This window comes from Mixophyes fleayi, chromosome 8, assembly GCF_038048845.1.
Source record: "Mixophyes fleayi isolate aMixFle1 chromosome 8, aMixFle1.hap1, whole genome shotgun sequence".
Taxonomy (NCBI): domain Eukaryota; kingdom Metazoa; phylum Chordata; class Amphibia; order Anura; family Limnodynastidae; genus Mixophyes; species Mixophyes fleayi.
Genome location: NC_134409.1, coordinates 121,146,270 through 121,166,438, shown reverse-complemented (window position 1 = coordinate 121,166,438; position 20,169 = coordinate 121,146,270). Strand labels below are relative to the sequence as shown.

The following is a 20,169-nucleotide window of genomic DNA, read 5'->3' as shown; positions in this document are numbered from 1 at the left end:
ATATTTATTTTACATTTCGCCATCAGGGAGGATGTTCTCTGCAAGACACAAGCCTGCTTTAACCCTGATCGACGTTTTTACTACGTATCATTATAGATATAACCGTTTTGGTAAGTTAGATTTCCTTGAACAATACAAGATAAAAAGAGACATTAATTTTAATTGTAAGTAAGTAAACCCATTTACAGATGCTGTGCGCTCCAACTCACGCTACGTATTTTAAAATCCCTTATGGCCGCTATACAGCCTTGTAAAATGGAATTTACTGCAACAAAGCTGCCACGAGTCGCAATTGCCGGTTAAATAATTTCTTTGCGAACAATCTCATTTCATTATTTTTAAATTAACCTATTTCACATGTACTCCCGAGTACTTTGGCAGTTGAGAGGGGGAAAAAAAAAAAAGTGTCCTGTATTTTATTGATTAGTGTGATGGATGAGAAAATTAAGTATTTTATAGGAGATGAGAACCCGAGATGACTGGAGGCTGTTTGATTTAAAACAGTTCAGAAATTGATTAGGCTTTGTAACCGAGAGATTAGTTCAGTTCAACGGCTTGAAAAGATTTTTTTAACTCCAGCCATCGCGCCGGTGCTATATCTGGGCACTCGAAACTTTATAAACAAGGCCGAGAATAAGAGGAGCAGATGAAGCGTTCAACAATTTCATTATTTTAAAAGCAGCGTAAAAACCGTTAAGTGATTTGTGCTTTTAATGGACTTCAGAGGTTCTCGTTGATTAACCATGAAGCCCGCAATTAGAAGAGATTATGTATTTTATATAAATGGCTGTGGATTTTAAATTTCAGGTTTTGTTTTTATATTTGAAGATACTGTATATATTCAAATATAATATATATATATAAATCAGATTGAGCAAAACTACTTAGTGACTAATAGTTCATATTTCTATTAAGGTCAACTAAAGGATCTTTATCTAAAAAGACCACCGTTAGTGGACTTGTTTAATAAACATGTTCTTCACCTACAAGTGGGGGTTGGGGTTCAGCGCCTCTGAAATTCTTCCTTTACCGAAAGCCTTCCCTGGATTTCATTAGCGATAAAAGTAGAGCAATGGATGTGCTGTGGACCTTCAGTACAGAGATGTGAGGTGCAAACTGGCTCTTGGATTCATGTAGTGAGAGGACCTCTGTTTGCTGTACCAGAAATGGAAAGGGGGGGGGGGGTCTTTAAACAAATGAGGTGAATTTTGTCTCACAGCACTGGGGTCATGAGTTCGATTCCCGACCAAGACCTTATCTGTGTGGAGTTTGTATGTTTTCCCGGTGTTTGCGTGGGTTTCCTCCGGGTGCTCCGGTTTCCTCCCACACTCCAAAAACATACTAGTAGGTTAATTGACGGCTATAAAAAATTGACCCTAATCTATCTGCGTGTGTATGTTAGGGAATTTAGACTGTAAGCTTCAATGGGGCAGGGACTGATGTGAATGAGTTCTCTGTACAGCGTTGCGGAATTAGTGGTACTGTATAAATAAATGATGATGAAATAAACAGAATAATGTTATTTTATTGATGTATATTATTTTTCCTTTAATATCACCGTTAACAAGAAGTCTTAAATTCAAATTGCTTATTTACCCACTATCCGGCCTCCCGACACCCCTAAACTAACAGGGTTAACCCCAGTCCACCAAGAAAGCCACTAACCCCTGAGTTACTGTCAATAAATACGTTTCTGAAATACAATTAAATATTTATGAAAAGTTATCAGAAGAATAAAAAAAAAAAAAAAAGAATATTATAGATAAGGCATTGATACGGAGGAGGATTTTTCTCCTATGCAGACCATTCTCCCTTACTGAAGGACAATACAGAGAGTAATTTAGAGTTTATAGTGTCTGAAAAAAAAATCAGCCGACAGTGTTTGTTAACCTTTCTCAATGTCAAAGAGAATAAACTTTTTCAGGGCACCGTAAGTGAAATAAATGTTTTGCTACTTCTGAAAAATATCAGACGTGCTTTATTCGCTAGGATGTCCTTTTGCCCAGCCCAGGAGATCCTTTATATGTTGTAAGCTCCTTACACGTATCACTAAGAAATGGTTGTATCAAGAGGCTGCAAGACAGACCACATACAAGATACCCATGGTTCTCCAGAAACGTTTAGTGCTGAATGAGACAGCACCAGTAAAATGATAGAGATCTGATAGGAGTTTACACCTATATTAGCATCTGTATGAACAATGAGTTCCGATAACAGCACATTAATAAAACGTGTGGACAATAAAGAATAACATCCCCTTTACTATTACTGGATTTTTGCGACCTGTAATGATTACAGAACTCCTACGTCATCTCTAATATCCATATAACTTACAGAAGGGAGTGCATATAATGTGGAGAGGGTAGGGACAAGGTTCTCCAGGTTGCCTCTTACTTTGCAGGTAGGTACCCAGACAGGACTTCACACCCTTTTCACCAAAGCAGCCCGTAGAGTTTACGGTTTTGATAAACGTTCTGGAAATATAATTCAGTTCTCTTACACCCGTTGTCCTAATAACAGCGCCAGTATAACGGATACGGCGGCTAACTACCGGAGCTTTCGGAAGAAACCACAATCACAATCCATGATTCACAATCACAATCCGTACTCACGCTGGCTATTTCTCCAAAGACCAATCCAGATACTTTGTGCAGGATTGGCTCCAAATCACAATCACGCCTCAACCAGTAATCCGAGGCCCAGAATACACAGTTTCCTCCTACCAGCACTCTGAATAAACCGTGGGCTCTACAATATAATCCTTTGTGTGTATTACCCCACACAAGTTCTTGAAGGAGAACACAAAAAAAAGAACTATTTTAAATCCGGGGCCTCTACCCGTGACAGCAAAGAGTGTTGCAAACATGAAAATATTTTAAAATAGCTCATTCACTACTTCCGGCACAGTTCCTCTGGAGCTATACAACCAGGTACATTAGCATCTACCATTAATGACAATACACCAAACTGCATCAGCACTTTGAAACCCTGGAAAAAAAAGAGCAGTCTAGATGTTTTTCTTCCATTAGACAATACCAGTACAATGTGACCTGTTCCTTTCAGCAAAGTCACTAGATAGGGAGAAAGAACTGAATTGGGAACATTGGAGAAGCAGTCACACCGTGCTCTCAGGAGCTGCAATGTAATCTGCTGTCATTCTAGCCATTAACGGAAATCATTAATATAACAATTCATTGCATTTTAATTATAGACTAAATATATCATTAGATATAATTCTGCATCGCCGCATTAACCTTCATGTTCACACAAAGAGGAGTTTTGCTGAAGGTCTCAAAAGATGAGCGTTATTAATTGGGAATCGATGTTGAGTCTGTTAACCCTTTCGCGGTGTAATCCGTTGCGGGGATGAAAGGGTTACATTTTGCACTTGAAACAAAAATAAAAAAAAATGGACAGTTGTACGTGTTGTAATTAATCAGTCACTTGAAACGAAATTGGCCCCCAAAGTCGCTGCAAGGGAGAAATTGCATGGAAAGAAAATCCATTTCACCCACTAAGTTTTGCCCCTCTTGGGTGCCAGTTAGTTTGTTCCGTTCCAGTTACATTTATTGTTCATTCAGAATGCACACAATAAAAAAAACCCCCAAACAACCACCAAGGAGAGGAAAACTATTTTATGGAAGGTGTTTTACCAGGGTAAAAAAAAAATCAGTGTTCCAAAGAGATCAGTAGCAGAAACTTCTTGGCTACGCTCTGAATCCCAGGCATGCATCTGCCCAGCAACAATAGCCTGTGCCTTTTAATACGCAGAATTAGAATACCCTGACAAATAACAGCAAGTTTGGGGATCGTTGTGCATTGCTCAGCATAACATTTTCTTTATTTATTTATTTTTGTTGCTTTGTTTTTGCATGGCAGATTTGAAAACAAATATCTATTACAGCAGCCATCCATGTGGATAACTTGGTCTAATGATCTAAGCCATCGGTTTCCTTGTGTCCATGTTGCAGGTTTATCAATTCTGTAGGCAGGGAAGCGAGAGATAGTATTGGTTTACGGACGTCGCTAAAAGGTCTTTATTTCGCAAATTTGAAGAACAAATAGTAATTAGTGAAAATACAGCCAAGGATATCACATGTTAGGAAGCAACTCGTTCATTTAGGTTGATCATAGGAGCATCAATACTGCAGATGGGAGCGATGAAGAACTGCTCTGCTAACTGGTAACATGGAACTGCAAGAAAATCCCCATCCTACACTAATGAGCCCCAATAAGTCAGTTAGTAAATGGGGTTCTTGTCACAGTACAGGCTGCAGTGCTCTAGCATTTGATGCAATCATCTTCCTTTGTGTCGGCACCAAGATTTGAAGCAAGAAAACCCAGGAGCCGGGTCAAGCAGGGCCACCTTAACTACTTTATGGGCCCACCTTGCCTGCAGGGCCCCCGGGCACCTGCCAATCGTGCCCAATGGAAGAGACGGCCCTGGGGTCAAGGGTGTTAAATTAAAGGAGGTGTGGGCTGTGTAGCCCCCCCCCCACTTCTGAGGCCCCCGCTTAGTGTGGTTTTACTAAAAGCATTCTCAAAAGCGGTAAATCAACAAACTTTGCAACAATTGAAAAGCAGCCAGCAAAGCAAACAGAGCGTGTATTTAAATGGTTGATAGAAATGTTCCATCTTGTCCATAATGTAGATTTCCTCTTGATAATGGCCCACATCTTCTGTAATGTAATTATATAATATCAATAACATTTTGCCTAAGTTAGATGGCATGTTTTATTATAATGTGCTCAGAGCTGCAGGGAACCTTGGCCCTTTGTAAATCTATAATAACACAAGTGTAGAACAATTACAGGAGGAAATCTATGTTGCGCTTAAAAGTTACGTACAAACCACACCAGAAGGACCTACGGAAATGCATGAAAGACAACAACATGATCCCCAGAACCTGCACTCTTATCCGAAAGGACCGAACTTCCCTAAAAACCTGGCAATAGGTGGCGCCTCTCATCGATGTATTCGACAGGTGAAACCAGCACAGACATTTATACTATTTATGTGTGTGTGATCTCTCACTAAAGGACTGTATATGGGAGAAGATACAGATATGGTGATAGCGGATGAGCTGAAATAGATGTATTGTTAATAATTGCAATACAGATGTTCCTGTGGCAGTACATTCTGAACCAGTGCCACAGAACATAAGAAAACAAAGAATCACTGTTTTAACTTCAAAGCAAAGAGCGGGAAAGGGGGAGAGAGAGAGAGAGTAGAGAGTGGGAGAGAGAGAGAGTAGAGAGAGGGAAAGAGGGAGAGAGAGAGTAGAGAGAGGGAAAGAGGGATAGAGAGTAGAGAGAGGGAAAGAGGGATAGAGAGTAGAGAGAGAGCAGAGAGAGGGAGAGAGGGAGAGAGGGATAGAGAGAGTAGAGAGAGGGAAAGAGGGAGAGAGAGAGAGGGAAAGAGGGATAGAGAGAGTAGAGAGAGAGCAGAGAGAGGGAGAGAGGGATAGAGAGAGTAGAGAGGGAAAGAGGGAAAGAGGGATAGAGAGAGTAGAGAGAGGGAAAAAGGGAGTAGAGAGAGGGAAAGAGGGAGTAGAGAGAGGGAAAGAGGGATAGAGAGTAGAGAGAGAGGGATACAGAGAGTAGAGAGAGAGGAAGAGAGTAGAGAGAGAGGGAAGGAGAGTAGAGAGTGAGGGAAAGAGTAGAGAGAGAGGGAAAGAGGGTTAGAGAGCAATAGAGAGGGAAAAAGAGAAAGAGGGGTAGAAACAGACAGGGGGTAGAGAGAGCAAGATAGAGAGGGGCAGATGCTATTAATTTAATTAACAAATAGTGTCATCATGATTTGGAGATCTGTTAACATAAGACAGTGAATCAAAAGACAAACTCCTGTGTTGGTGTGAATGCTTTGACAGCGATTAATATATATGTTATGTATCCATATCTGTTAAACAGATCATCGATATTTTATTTACATGTGCACTTTGATGCTTATAATTTTATTTGTTTTATATCAAGTCACACAAATAAACCAAAATAGCCAACAACTAAATTCTAGAATCGGTTTAAGAACATCCCCTTTAGTAGCACCATTCTAACCCCATTCTCCTTCCTGTTCCTTTACTGTAAGCATGTCTTTCTCTGCTCTTCCTGTACTGGAGACTGTATATTCGATAAAGGCTATTTTAAACACCATTCTGCATAATTAACTGCTCTTCTGTTTTGACAGATATGTTTGACTCTGGAACTGTGCTCTTAAATCGATGAATCAATGAGTTAGAGCTACTTTAGGGCTCCTCACTAAACTGTTTCCTATATATTTCAGTTAAAGTTAATAATTAAGTGTGAAATTTTCCGCTCTGCTTTAAACCACAGTTTCCATGCTGATTTCTATTCACCCGGTTACAGACAGCTACATCGCAGGTTGTGTCGTGTCATTCAGTGAACATAGAAATGGAAAATATTTAAGTACACGCTAAAGGTGAAAATAGAACATTACCTTTCTACCTTTTGTAATAATTTGAATACTATGGGGTAGTTTTATCAAACCTACTGAGAAGGAGAAGTGGAGGCGTTACTTATAGCAACCAATCAGATTCTAGCTATCATTTATCTCAGTGATGGGCAAACTACGGCCCGTGGGCCAGATCCGGGCCACTTAGAGGTTCTATCCGGCCCGCCAATATTTTAAAAAAATTCATTAAAATATGCATAAAATTATTAGGGCCGACCCTGTGTGTCGGAACCTTAATTTTTATGCCTTCCCAGCTATTTCCTCTATTACACTTCATCCTCCTTCCTAAAAGGACATTTCGTATGTCAATCACTCAAACACCTGCCCACCCCCTAATGGCTGAAAGTCATGTGAGAAGATATGGGCTGGGACATATACTAAGGCGGATTTCGATTGGCTGCTGTGTTGTCAGTTAGTGGCTCACCAGATCTGCAACAACCTGCTGTAATAAGTTCTGTGTCTGTACGATCGTTGCACTTATAGAGGTAACACAGCTATATAACACCCTCCGTCCCATTCAAAACATTTGTATTATATATTTCGATATTTGAGTTTGTTAATAAATTATATTGGCCCGCCTAAAGTTTTTCTTTTTTATTTGGCCCGCTCCTGAAAGAGTTTGCCCATCACTGATTTATCTGATACATTCTAGAATCTGTTTGGTTGCTATGGGCAACACCTCCACTTTTTTCTTTTTAGATGGTTTGATAAATCTACCACTCTGTCAGCAGAGTGTAACCATGTTCTAACTACCCCGTGACAACTGACATCTGCAGAACATCTACTGCTTCTAAACCAGTTATAGCCCCAAATTCTGGTTATTTTCGTCTTTACCTCCATGATCATTTTCCAACAGCTTTAGCTAGAGAACTAAACTCCCAAATCTTACTAAGCTTATTTGACCGTAATTTAAATAATTCAATTTTGCATACGACTACAATACCATGTGTGGATAATCTACTTTTATTCTGTGGTAAAGTTTTTGTCCTCAAAAATCCCAATAAAGGGTTTGTGCCCATTGTTGCCAATTGTCAGTAAATTTGCTGACAGTAAAAATAAAAAAAAACGGTTTGTAAAAAATAAATGTTTATTGTTGCACCAGTAAGAAAAATGACGACCCTTCTAAATTGCACAGTGTTCTCCATACAATGGTTTTGGTATGGAGAATACGGGACTCACCTATTTCCTCTATATGCTACTCTTATAACTGAGACATTTTAGAATTATTATATAAATATGTCATATAATTATTATATAATATAGAATTATTATATAAATATGTCAGCCTTTAAATATTGACAATTGTCAGTACAAAAATATTTTTAAGAGTCGACAACCCTAGTTGGACGTTGACAGGACAATGCCAACCAGCCTCCTAAAGACAAGAAAGGACCCAAATTCACACCGGCAACAGGGTTATCCCATTGTGGGGGTATTTTGTGACGCCCCAACTTGACGATACCTCTGACTACTTTGAACTATGTGCCATTATTGTAATGGCATCCAGCTCCCCTGGAGAGTTGGAGGAAAAGGTGGCTCAATAAGGAGATACAGTTACAGACGTGCAGAGAATAAATGTTGGGGGAAGTTTAGAAGGAAAGATTTACGGAACCTTAGGAATCCACCAATATGTTGAAGGATGATGGATTCGGGGGCTCACTCCTATCAGTTTAAAGGAAAAGAATTGAGCTGCAGGCAAATGAGCTGAATTAAAGGGTCTCTGATCATCAAAGTGCATTTGAAATTCTTCTTGATATAAAACCATCAGTATGACATACATCTTCATCTGAAGCATCTCAAACATATTTCACAAAATAAATATAAATGGGAGGGGGGGGGGGGGTAGGTAAATATTAGCCCAGGAGAGGGGGGCTAGTGGCAGAGTAGCAGCTCTGTAGATGAACAGATTATAAACAAGTGTGATGTATGAAGAGGTGAGTTTGACACCAGGTTTCCTGCATCGTTCTCAGAGGCGTTTGACATCACCAATGTTCACAACTATACTGATTACCTCTCCTAAAGGCTTCCGGTTGACACCTATTCTGTAAATGCAGGACCTGGCTGTGACAACCAGCAAATAGCCACACAGCCATTTAGCTGCAGCACCAAATTAATTCTCATCCTTCACTTAGTGCTGGCTAAAAACGGGTGAGGCCTGGAGGGTCAATAGACTTTCCGCTGGTCTAAAGCCAACACACAATCCACAGATACAGATTCAATCTTGCGTTCTACAACAGCCATCAGTGCAATGCATCATCTATAACACAGCACGTCACAAGGACGTGGATGGTAAGTCCCGGAAGAGATTTAATCTGAGTAATGGACAATTGGCTATTGATCTTGTTTTCCCGAATGTTACACAAGTGGCAAAATGTTTTCATAATGCAGAGTGTCCACTAGGACACAGACAAACTCATACTTGGCTGATTTACATCTCTTCTTCTTGACCTACAAAATACTAAGTGTCTGCATAAGCAGCAGCCTCTGTCCATTAATTGTATGACTCTTTCGTTCCCCCAGCATGTGCCGCCTATACCACCAGCTCTCTGTAAGTCCCATGTCACTCACTGACACTGAATGTACAACAAACGTTGCTGTATACCAGAGGATGGAGGTTCACTATTCAAGCTTTCTCCACAAACATACTATTGCAATACAGAGCAGCGCTTCCACCAATGTACGCGTGTATTCTTGTGGCAGCTCTTTTATTGTTAAGTGGCCTCCTTTGGTGGTAGGAGCAAAGCCGGCTAAAGGATTCAAATTTGCACTTGGACAAAACCATGTTGCAAGGGGTGCAAGTGTATTTTTTTTTATTTTTTTTTACATGCAGGGAAAATACTCCAGGACTCAAATACTGGTAACAGTGCGCCAGAGCTGAGCTAAGACGTGCTCTCCTCCGAACTATAAATCTGTTTGCACATTTTAAAATTTGCTCCCCCATTCTGCAAAGCAACATGGTTTTGCCAAGGTGCAAAATTGCAACAGCTAACTGGATTCACCCTGAATGAGTTCCAACATGTGCAATACCATAGCTTGCGAGCAGGGTCTTCTTACCTCTACGTATGTATGTATTACTCAGTATTGTTTTATTAACTGTTTGCTCCCAATTGTAAAGCGCTATGGAATCTGCTGGCGCTATATAAATAAATGTTGAGGACGATGTTGATGATGATGATGATAATTGGTCCTCTTCTTGCTGTTCCTTCCGTATACGACTTACTATCGCCCCCTGCCCACCACATTACATAACCTCCTCCATTAGACACTACACCCCTCCCCTCATCAAGTCTATATGGAGACGGATTATGCATCTACAGAGTGTTTACAAATAAGGAATTGAAATTTCTGTTAAAAGCTCATACAAAAAACTATACTTATATCAACTGTTTTTGAATACATTTAATAATAATTTATAGAAGACACAAAAATAGGGCACACTATTCTGTTACTTAAAATTTTAATTAAGCAACATTGAAGAGATAAGGCTCCAGAGGTGCTTGCGGTAATCAGTACTGTGTCTTGGTAAAACAATCTTTACAAAGCTTTGCAAACACTTGGGAATATTTGTTGTGGTTTACAGATCCACGGACAATGTCCCTGATTAAACATATTCAAGTGATCAGGTGCAGATCAAACAAAATAAGCAAGTTAGATAAAATTCTTCAATCTAATCCTGCCCTTAACTACTCAGCCCAGACACTCCGAAGCAAATTTTAACTATTTTCACTTGACAACTATATAAAATACATATTGGTCAAAGGGCATATTGTGATTATAGTCGTCGTCCCCCCCCCCCCCCCCCCCCCCCGTAATTGCATTCAGATTGCAAGCTCATCTGACTTGCCTTCCTTTTCAATTACTTTATCCTTGCTAAGTTTGCATTGCATTCTTGCAAAACGTAATTTCTACATGCAGTAAGGAAGTCTTACGAATATCTTTGTATGGGATAGAGGCTTTCCTCAAATGCCAGAACAGCACTATTTACTAGAAACAGCAATTCAGAAATTATTCAATGCATGCTGCCATATTTATGCTAAAGTGCATTCCAAACAATTTATGGCATGCATTAATGGATACTACAGTGCTCACACTCCCTATGCCTCTTTAAATACTATACTTATCATAGTAACCAACAGCCAGCAAAGGCAGAGGCTGCAAGAGTGATGTATATCACATTATGTTACATATGTATTTATTTACATCGTTGCAAAAATATATGAAGAGAAGTCTCTTACAAGGAGTAATAAAATACATGCTTCTGTTTTATAATACCGCCCTTACTGAAGCCTGGGTACACACTGCAGAAAGTTTCTCCTGTTGCGATATCTTTAAATGATTTTACCAACAACTGAAAGTTCCGATGAGCATACAGATTTATGTGTACACACCTACACGACTTACCTTCAGATCTGTACTCTATATCTGTCATCACCATTGGCTGAAAAGATGGACTCTGTGAACTCTATGGAGATCTGTCTACTCGGCTGGTCGTTCGCGCATACTCACTTCAACATATGCCAGACATTCTTCCATCGTTTATAGACATTTATAGCCCGGTTAAACAGTCAAACGATACAAAGTGCTTTGGTGCGATAAAGCACGATCGTAGGAGCGTACACACTAATGCAATATCGGACCGAATACTCGTTTATAGTGTGATTAGTCCGATAATCAGGTGAAAGACCTGTAGGGTGTACCCAGCTTTACTCTAGTGTTCTCTGCGGTGGTAGTCTCTCCGCCGATGCTGATAAATCCGACGCTGAGGACACCTACAAAATAAACCCGATTTGAGAAGAAAACGACAAGAATATACACAGACTTACCTGATCAGCGACTGTCCACATATCCGATCCTAGCAGAACACGGACAGGAGGTTCTTCCGAATGCACAGGTGTCCGGCAGTAGTGTCTGACGTCAGGTCGCCCTCAATAAATTTTTATTTAAAGCGGCAATGTCGGGACCAGGCAGGTTAACTGTTAAAAGATGGGTCTCAACATTGCCGCTTTAAATAAAAATTCATTGAGGGCGCACTGATGTCAGACACTACTGCCGGACACCTGTGCATTCGGAAGAACCTCCTGTCAGTGTTCTGCTAGGATCGGATATGTGGACAGTCGCTGATCAGGTAAGTCTGTGTATATTCTTGTCGTTTACTTCTCAAATCGTTTTTCATTTGTAGGTGTCCTCAGTGTCGGATTTATCAGCATCGGCAACGCGTACCCCACCCGTTCTCTGTACCTAGTTATATAGAAATGTAATAATTCTATTATATGTCGATTTTTTTTTATAACACCTCCCTTGATCTATCCCCAGGTATGGCGATCGTTTTAATGGCGTTCTAGATCTGGAACACCAACTTAGGGTAATTCCTTGTATTACATTCAACGTTAAAATCTAGGTAAAGGCCAGTTCAATCATAGTGGCACAGAAGCATCACACTGACTGGAGCGCTGTGTGATGACCATTATTTGTACATTGAATGTGTTTCTTGTCTGCCTCACTCACCTATTACTAGAGATCTTTCCAGAGCGCTCTGTGATATTTAACTGCAAACGGCATAAAGGTGTCACATTATTACATGATCGATCGGAGACACGTTCTTCCTATAGATCAATGGAGGGAGTTTCGCTGTATTGTACCACTATTGATCGCACAGGAGACGTGTCTGTGTATTAAACAGCATTGCAATTTCCTGCAAGGCAGTGAAATGATCTGTGTAATGTCAGGCTGCAGGTGACTGCTGGCGCTTTAGTAATGTGCGTATCAGGAAGGCTTGATTAACAGCACTATGTATATTCATCTACACACCTCTCACAGAACAAGAAGTCTCACTGATCAGAGGGTTCCCCTAATGTATCCTATGACCGCAGTAGGTCTAGTGTGTATTTGGTCTAATAGTAATAAAACAGGGGAAAACCTATTGAGTCTCTGATTACACTTAAAGGGGCCAATTCAATTTTGGCCAGGTTAGTGTAAGAATAATGCAGTGCTAATTGTATTATCATTAATACTAGCGTACTAACGGTAATACTGCGCACTTTAACCGAAGTAACGGTAATAGTGCGCAGGCCATTGAATCGGTCCCAAAAGGTCTCGCTTGATAAAGAAACAAAAAAATGGTTCCAAAATGATGTGAGACGCGTTATCGAGACTCCCCTTCCTGAGAGAACGGCCTGTTCTACCTGAAATATTCCACCTGGCCCGTGGGGAAAGGAGCAGGGGAAATCTGTTTGCCGTGTTTGACAATACAACGTTCCTGCTTCAGTTTGACAGGAGACTCACATCACTACTTGTCTGTAAGGGAAACCAGCTCCTTACGTTCTCCAACACGTCTGCGGCTTCCCCCCCTCCTCACATCGCTACACTGCCCCACGCAGACCCGTCCTCGGCTCCTCGCTAACAAACACAAGTGGACAAGACCTCCCACAAGACTAGGACACTCATCTGCTGAAATAACCTGTGCTGCTGTGAGTCGTCTAATAGACTGATTGACTACAAGTTCTATTACTCTCTGTTTCAACACCAGATACACTTCTAATCCTGCACATTTGCGTGTAATACATAGGGGATCAGGACATTTGTTAAACACACCTTAAAAATAATAAAAATGTTTTGCAAAAACAGAAAACATGATATACCAATAACACATTCTATACTGAACAAAACCCCAAAAATGAACTTCATGGTGACAAATATGTGTTCACCATCAACCCGTATGTCTAATCATAGATAGAAAAAAAAATATAAAGTATATATATATATATATATATATATATATATATATATATATCATTTATTTATTTTCTTAGCCATGAAAGCTAGGAAATGAGTCACACAGTCAACATTAGATGCCGGTGTCATTACAGATACAAATGTTAGCACAATTGTAATCATCAGATGTGCCTAAGCTGTATTGTTACCCAATGACAGTCACAAATATGGTTAGAAGTACTGTCAATCAAGGCACAGAACAATCCTGGAACGGCTTCTCATTGTCTCGTAATGATTCTTTATCCATTTACAGCTGGGTGAGTGCAGAGCCGTTTTCTTTAGAGCAATCAAGGCGCGCGGTTTGTCACGAGGCCCCTTAAGCACAGAATCTGGGCTAAATAACCACATAATTAGATACAATGTGGCAACTGTTCCTGCCAGCAGCTCAGATACTTATCCAGCAATAACCTAAAAAACTAAACAAAAGAAAAAAACAAAACCTAAATGCGAAACTATGCTGCTACATGTAGCGCTACACAAACAAAATGTAACCGCATGGCTGCATTTCTGTGCGTGACAAAGTCATTTAATCTCTAAAGATAACGTCACAGGGAGATTAATCACCGTCAAAACATTCAAGGAAGACTCTTTAGCCTCTAGCTCCAGAGTTATTTCACACTTGGCGAGCGACTCGCTTGCAGAAAGCATCACTTTCTGTAAATACAGTATTGAAATGTTCTTCTTGCTGATTAAAATGAAGATAGTCTCTTTTTCTGTTAGACAATTTATTTGACTTTACTGCAGCTCACAAAAATCCGTTTTGGCAGCAGTAGCTTCGTTCTCGGCCTGTTTGTAACGTACAAGCTTGTTCGAGAACGGAAAGTTATACATCAGCATCAGAACATACAGCAGGGTCACAAATCGTGTGTCAATACCTAGAAATACACTAACAGGTCAGCAGAATTTTAACGTCTTGCCTGTGGCAATGTTTTAGCAATAGATGCACAGATAGAAAATGGAAACCCCAACCTAATGTAAAATGTATAACATATCTATATATTTATTAAGTCATGTTGCCAAAGACATCCAACGATGGCCACATCTCTACACAAGACATGTATTTCAAAACCACAAAATCATACTTGGCTACACTCCCAAGGAGACACTTGAATTTCTGGGAGCCTCACCTGGACGTCCTGCAGAGTATGGCACCCTCACACTTCACTTTCTTGTGAAGCGAGTGGGTCCTTGATAGCACGATGATGTGAATTGAGTCATTGTTCAGTGGATGCAAATTGTGTTGTCCTTCTCCTCCCCACAGTTGGTCCCTTGGACTTCCCTTGTGGGATCCCTTAGGGAGTCCCAAAAAGTAGACAAGTATGCCGTTGTCCCTTGGACTTCCCTTCTGGGATTTCTCATGGAGGTTCAAAAAGTAAGCAAGTATTCAGTTGTCCCTTGGACTTCCATTCTGTGATCTCTCAGGGAGGTTCAAAAAGTAGGCAAGTATGCACAAAATCAGTACTTAGTGCTTACCATTCAAGGACAGTGACCAACTTGTGGAGTTCAAATCCCTATGTAACCTTCAACAAGCTTCTGACACCAAAAGCCAGAGAGATAAAGTACGGGTGGGAGAAATGTGCCTGAACCATTCTGTGTAAAATTATATGCGCTATATGATAAAAAAAAAAAAGTAAAAAAAATATTTTTTTTTGGGTGTGGCGGTTTGATTTTCAGATCAATTTTCCCTTTTTAATTTACAATTTGCACTCCAATTATTGACCCACTGCAAGCCAAATGAAAATAATTTGGTGGGGAGATAATTACTTTTTTGTTTTTAACACAAGAAACCTGAAAATAGATACTGTGCAAATACTTCATTATATTTTGCATGTAGATATTTGACTGTACAACAGAGCAGATCTGTCCTGCAACACCTCAAAAAAGTAAGCTACATTAATCCACTACTCCAAAAACCTAATTAAAATCAGTGGTAGCCATTTATTTCCTACTGTTCCTTATACCAGAGAAATACTGAGCTATTAACAGCAGTAGAGTTAAAATTATCCAAGTCTATCTTTTAACTATAATGAATTCTAATGGGATCTACCATGATGATATCGACAGACGCAATAACATAATTGTACAAACACTGGACAGATGTCCGGCAGTAACAAGCAGCCAGAGACCAGCTAATGTACTACAGATCCGACATACAAAGTTTCGCTCTGGTTACATTCACCTCTGCAGAAGCTATTCCACACGTTTCAGAGCCTTCATTCTGGTGAATCAGCTATAAATCTGATTTTTTTTTTCTTTCTCTCCTTTGTATATTCCCCCCCGAGGTTGTGATTTGGAACAAATGGACACTCGTAACCTTAGTACACATCTGGATTCCTAATTAAATTCATGGCACATTTGCTTTTAAGTGGCACGGGTATGGAGCCAAAAATCTAAGAGTGAAAGGACAAAGGAGAAAGATCCAATAATAAAGGACCAGTAAAAGTAAAATGCTGCTTGAGAGGGGAACATGTACCGTTCACAGAGATACAAGCAAAGGTCTGAAAATATCCCAGATGAATCGGGGTAATTATATTTCAGCACGCAGCAGGCTTCCTGTCTGTACATCTAGGGATTGTACGCCTTCTTTCCTGTATGCGCTGATCCCTGCCTTTGTTTGACAGGCTGTATACTTTCGGAAAGGGGAGTGCTATAGGAGCAGGCTCTCCAGGTGTTTGTGAAACTACAAGCCCCAGCATGCTTTGCCAACAGCTAGCTAGCCAAAGGCTGTCAGGGAATGCTGGGACTTGTAGTTTCACAACACCTGGAGAGCCATGGGTTTGCCAGGCCTGCTATAGAGGGTATCTCAGGAATAGTTATGAGTCTATTCCTATTACACCACTCTTAGGGGGGTATTCAATTGTCGGCGGAAACGCCGAAAATCTTGTGGTCCGCGCACTATTACCGTTATTACGGTAATAGTACGGGGAGAAAACGTTACTATGGTAATTTTCTCGCTGGATTTCAGCTCGCACCTCCCTGAGCCGCGAGCTGAAATCCAGCTAACTACTACCGTAATAACGGTAGTAGTTTTTACACGCCGCAGGAACCCAACAATTGAATACCCCTCTAAGAGTAGCTTTTCTAGCTGAATTCTAAAGCATTTGGTGCTCCAAATTTGCAGTTCTATCCCCTCCTCTCCACCCCATGCTATAGGGCATTTTAATAATGTATGGGGCACAGCGTGTAAACTGATGGTACAGCAAAGGCACACTGACACAGCTAAAGTGATGTTTGGACACCCGGAATTCATAACGCATTGGTATTATAATTGCCTGCTTGTGCCCCTTTGGGTGCAGAGGCCAACGAGTCACGGGCAGAGCGCGAGGTCTGTGTGCACCCATGACAGATATCTATGCCAGTGGAAAGAGGGGGGATTCCTACAGCACACAGCGTGCAGCAGTCCCCCTGATAAGAGGACAATTGCTTGTACATAAATACCACATGAAGTATCAGCAGGTCATCTCGCTTCATGGCCGCTTACAGCCCATTCACCGTCACCAAATAGAAAACTAAACTAAGCGGATCCAGCAGAGAAATCAGCTAAATCAATTCAGACTAGGAGATTACAGGGAAACTCCGCACAATGTTGCTTTTTAAAAATTCATGTGGATATCTCTTAATTGAAACGTTATTTACTCAATAACGTTGACTAGAGCAAATCGAGAGAAACCGGTCTAGCCTTAAAGTGAAACTGCATTGCCCTGAAAGCACAATGTAATGCAATAATCCATGTAGCAAATACGTAGTCAAAGGACAAATGTTTCTTGATTTTGATACCAAAAGCTTTCATTTAAAAACATTTTGAAAATGTAAAAGGCTTTAAATATTATGTACAGCGCTGAGGAACCCTTGTGGTGCCTTATAAATAAAAGATAATAACAACAACAACAAAAACAACAACAACAATAATAAAAATCCAGTTTGCATGACGAATGCCTGGCATTAGTGATATGACTGCATATGTCTCCTCTCACCTCGACGGGAAATCTTCTGCCGTTGATGCTGTGTTCCGAGCCCGCTGATGCATTACTCTGACCCCAGTGGAATTCCACCTTCTCTGCCTTAAACCTGCCCGGCAGCCCAGCACCGCTGATATAATAATCATCTTTCAGGAGAATGGCAACTGCACGGAAAAGTGAGAGAAACAAAAAAAATACAAAAAAAAAGCGTCAGCAGAAAGAAGCACAATCATATTCAGAGTAATTATCACACACATGATTGGATGGCATGTTTAATGACCAGATGAACTAAATACGGTGTATATTTACTTTGGATCTATATTGTTATAAGATGATTCCAACTTTTCATTCTACAGTTTGAAAAGTAAACCTATACTCTGGTGCTGCCAAGGGAACTATCTCTACCTCTGTGCTGCTGGGTTCCATATTTATATCGGGCCCCACAACAGAGACCTGACTTAGCTATTCAAGCAGGACGGGACGTGCAGTGCAGTCAGACCCTTAGACGATTGGCTGAGACTCCTGGCCAATCAGATGCCACGATCACTATATACCTCCAATTGTGACCGTTTCACTTCTGCAGCAGTCTGCTCTCCATGTTGTAAGCAGCAGATAAGGGTTTTCAATAATGGATATTTTGGACGAAGAGCTCAATCAACTTGAGGAAAGTGGACAATGGGTTACTATTTGAGTTACAACAGCAGGTGTTTTTGTGTTTACAATGTTGATTGATGAATAGCCTCACTAGTCACTGATCAGCATTGGGGACATTACACTAAAACCTTAAGTATTTTATAAACAATATAATTTTTTTTAGAGAGTTCTTGCTAAACACAAAAGGCACAATAAACCCAAGTCTAATACAGGCTTAAAAATAAAAAGTAGCCATACTATCTAAGTTTTACAAAACAGTATTATTACATTAATACACATATAATAAACAGATATATAGGATATACCATAAAGAGAACTTATAGATGAGGCTAAATCTTATTTGGCATACATTTATCACAAACTTGTATAATCAATATTGACTGGTTAGTAGACTTTAGCAGTGGAACCTGTCAGAGAGACCGATGGACAAGAAGAGAAGGAGGCCGACAAGAAAAGGATTAAGCTCCAATAAATGCCAACACCTTTTATTTGGTGCAATAATACCCGTGCTATTATGAATGATGCATTGGAAATGCATAAATGAGATTTAATGATCCTACACTTTTATTTTGTTAGTTTTTTTAAAAGACAGAGTAATAAAAGATATCAAAGTATCTGAGCAAGGACAGAACACAGAAGCATAAAACAAAAAGTATTCTGATCAATGACAGCAAGAAAGCCAGAAATAGCGTATCCCTGAATGAACTCACTCACTGATGGGCGGATCAATACTATTTTGATATTCTGCTTTGATGCAAATCCTGGTTTTGAGGCACGTTTCATACAATCAAGATGATTGCAAGAACAAATAAAACGACAGTCTGCAACCTCTCTGCATAAGGTTAAATAACATTTCAAGTTTCATGAAGACTCTACGGCTAGATCAATACAAAACGTTTCACCTGCATACAGACTACATGGTTAGGACAGCAATTTAGGTGCAACTAATCAGACAACAAATTGATTTGTAATAGGGCAAATTCTACAGTGTTATCTTGCAAGCCCGTGTAGTCCGAAAATCATCCTGAAGTTGCTCACTGCATGCTGTCATATATTTCTGTGAACATTCACTTATATGACTAGTTACTGAGGAAGGCTTATTAACATTGCAGAAACGTACACATCTGCACTGAAAACATAGCAACCAATAAGAAGTTAGATTAGGAAAGCAATCTTGCACTAGACAGATAAAAGCTAGCTGCTCATTGGCTGCTATGGGTGCAGATTTGTACCTTTGGGCAATGCTCAAAGGTACAGCACGGTGACTTAGTAGTTAGCACTTCTGCCTCAAAGCACTGGGGTCATGAGTTCGATTCCCGACCATGGCCTAATCTGTGTGTAGTTTGTATGTTCTCCCCATGTTTGCGTGGGTTTCCTCCCACAATCCAAAAACATACCAGTAGGTTAATTGCCTGCTATTAAATTGACCCTAGTCTGTCTGTGTTTGTATGTTAGGGAATTTAGACTGTAAGGTCTATTGGGGCAGGGACTGATGTGAGCGCGTTCTCTGTACAGCGCTGCGGAATTAGTGCCGTTATGTAAATGATGATGGTGATAATGAATGCTCATAATGCCATAAAGAAAAAAACAAAAAAACAAAAACACACTTCCCCTGTGTACCTAGTATACCGTTGTAACATTTTAATATTATGCAGATAAGATGTACAGAACCGTGCAACTCACTGAATGATCATGGCAGCCCCCAGTCAACAAAGACAAAACCAAGGGTAAGTAAAAAAAATAATTACCCATTTACCACGTTTACCTGTCGAATGCATGACTCTTACATTATGTGTTGAGGTACATACATAGTTATATTTCGAACACACCTATGCTCAGAGTCATGTGGGTGAACACACAGGACTGGACCACCAGCAAATATGAAGTGTCTATGTGAGCGAACCTTTACTGAGACTCTAACCTCAAACAATAGGGGAGAGTATTTCAAGAGAAGGTTTGAAATGTATGAAGTGGTGGTGTTGATGGTTTTTATAGGGGAGGGTGACAATTGAATTCTGGAAGACATGGGAAGTCAGTATATGGATTTGTTGAGGAGTGGAGAGAGCAGGAGATCAGTCTAGCTGCAGCATTAAGACTGGGTACACACTACAGTGATTTCAGCCGATTAATGGGCCAATCACACGATAAGCGAGCGTTCGGTCTGATGAGCGATTATCGTTCCAAAGCACATCGTATAGTTTCAATTGATTTTTAAACCTGACTAAAATGGTAAATCGTGTAAAATGTGTATAGTGTGTGCACATGAACCGGCATGCTGATTGGGACTTTTTTTTTTTTTTAATCAATGGTAAAAAAA

The 20,169-nt window shown here is 40.2% G+C and overlaps 1 protein-coding gene across 3 annotated transcripts in view; it reads right to left on the bottom strand.

Moving 5' to 3' along the window:
* The window catches only part of PTPRG (protein tyrosine phosphatase receptor type G), a 393,194-nt gene that overhangs the window by 163,428 nt on the left and 209,597 nt on the right, over positions 1-20,169 (bottom strand). For all 3 annotated transcript variants that reach the window (XM_075183332.1, XM_075183334.1, XM_075183333.1), the window contains exon 4: positions 17,214-17,362. In XM_075183332.1, coding sequence (XP_075039433.1) covers positions 17,214-17,362 — 149 coding nt within the window. The remainder of the gene's footprint in view (positions 1-17,213; positions 17,363-20,169) is intronic.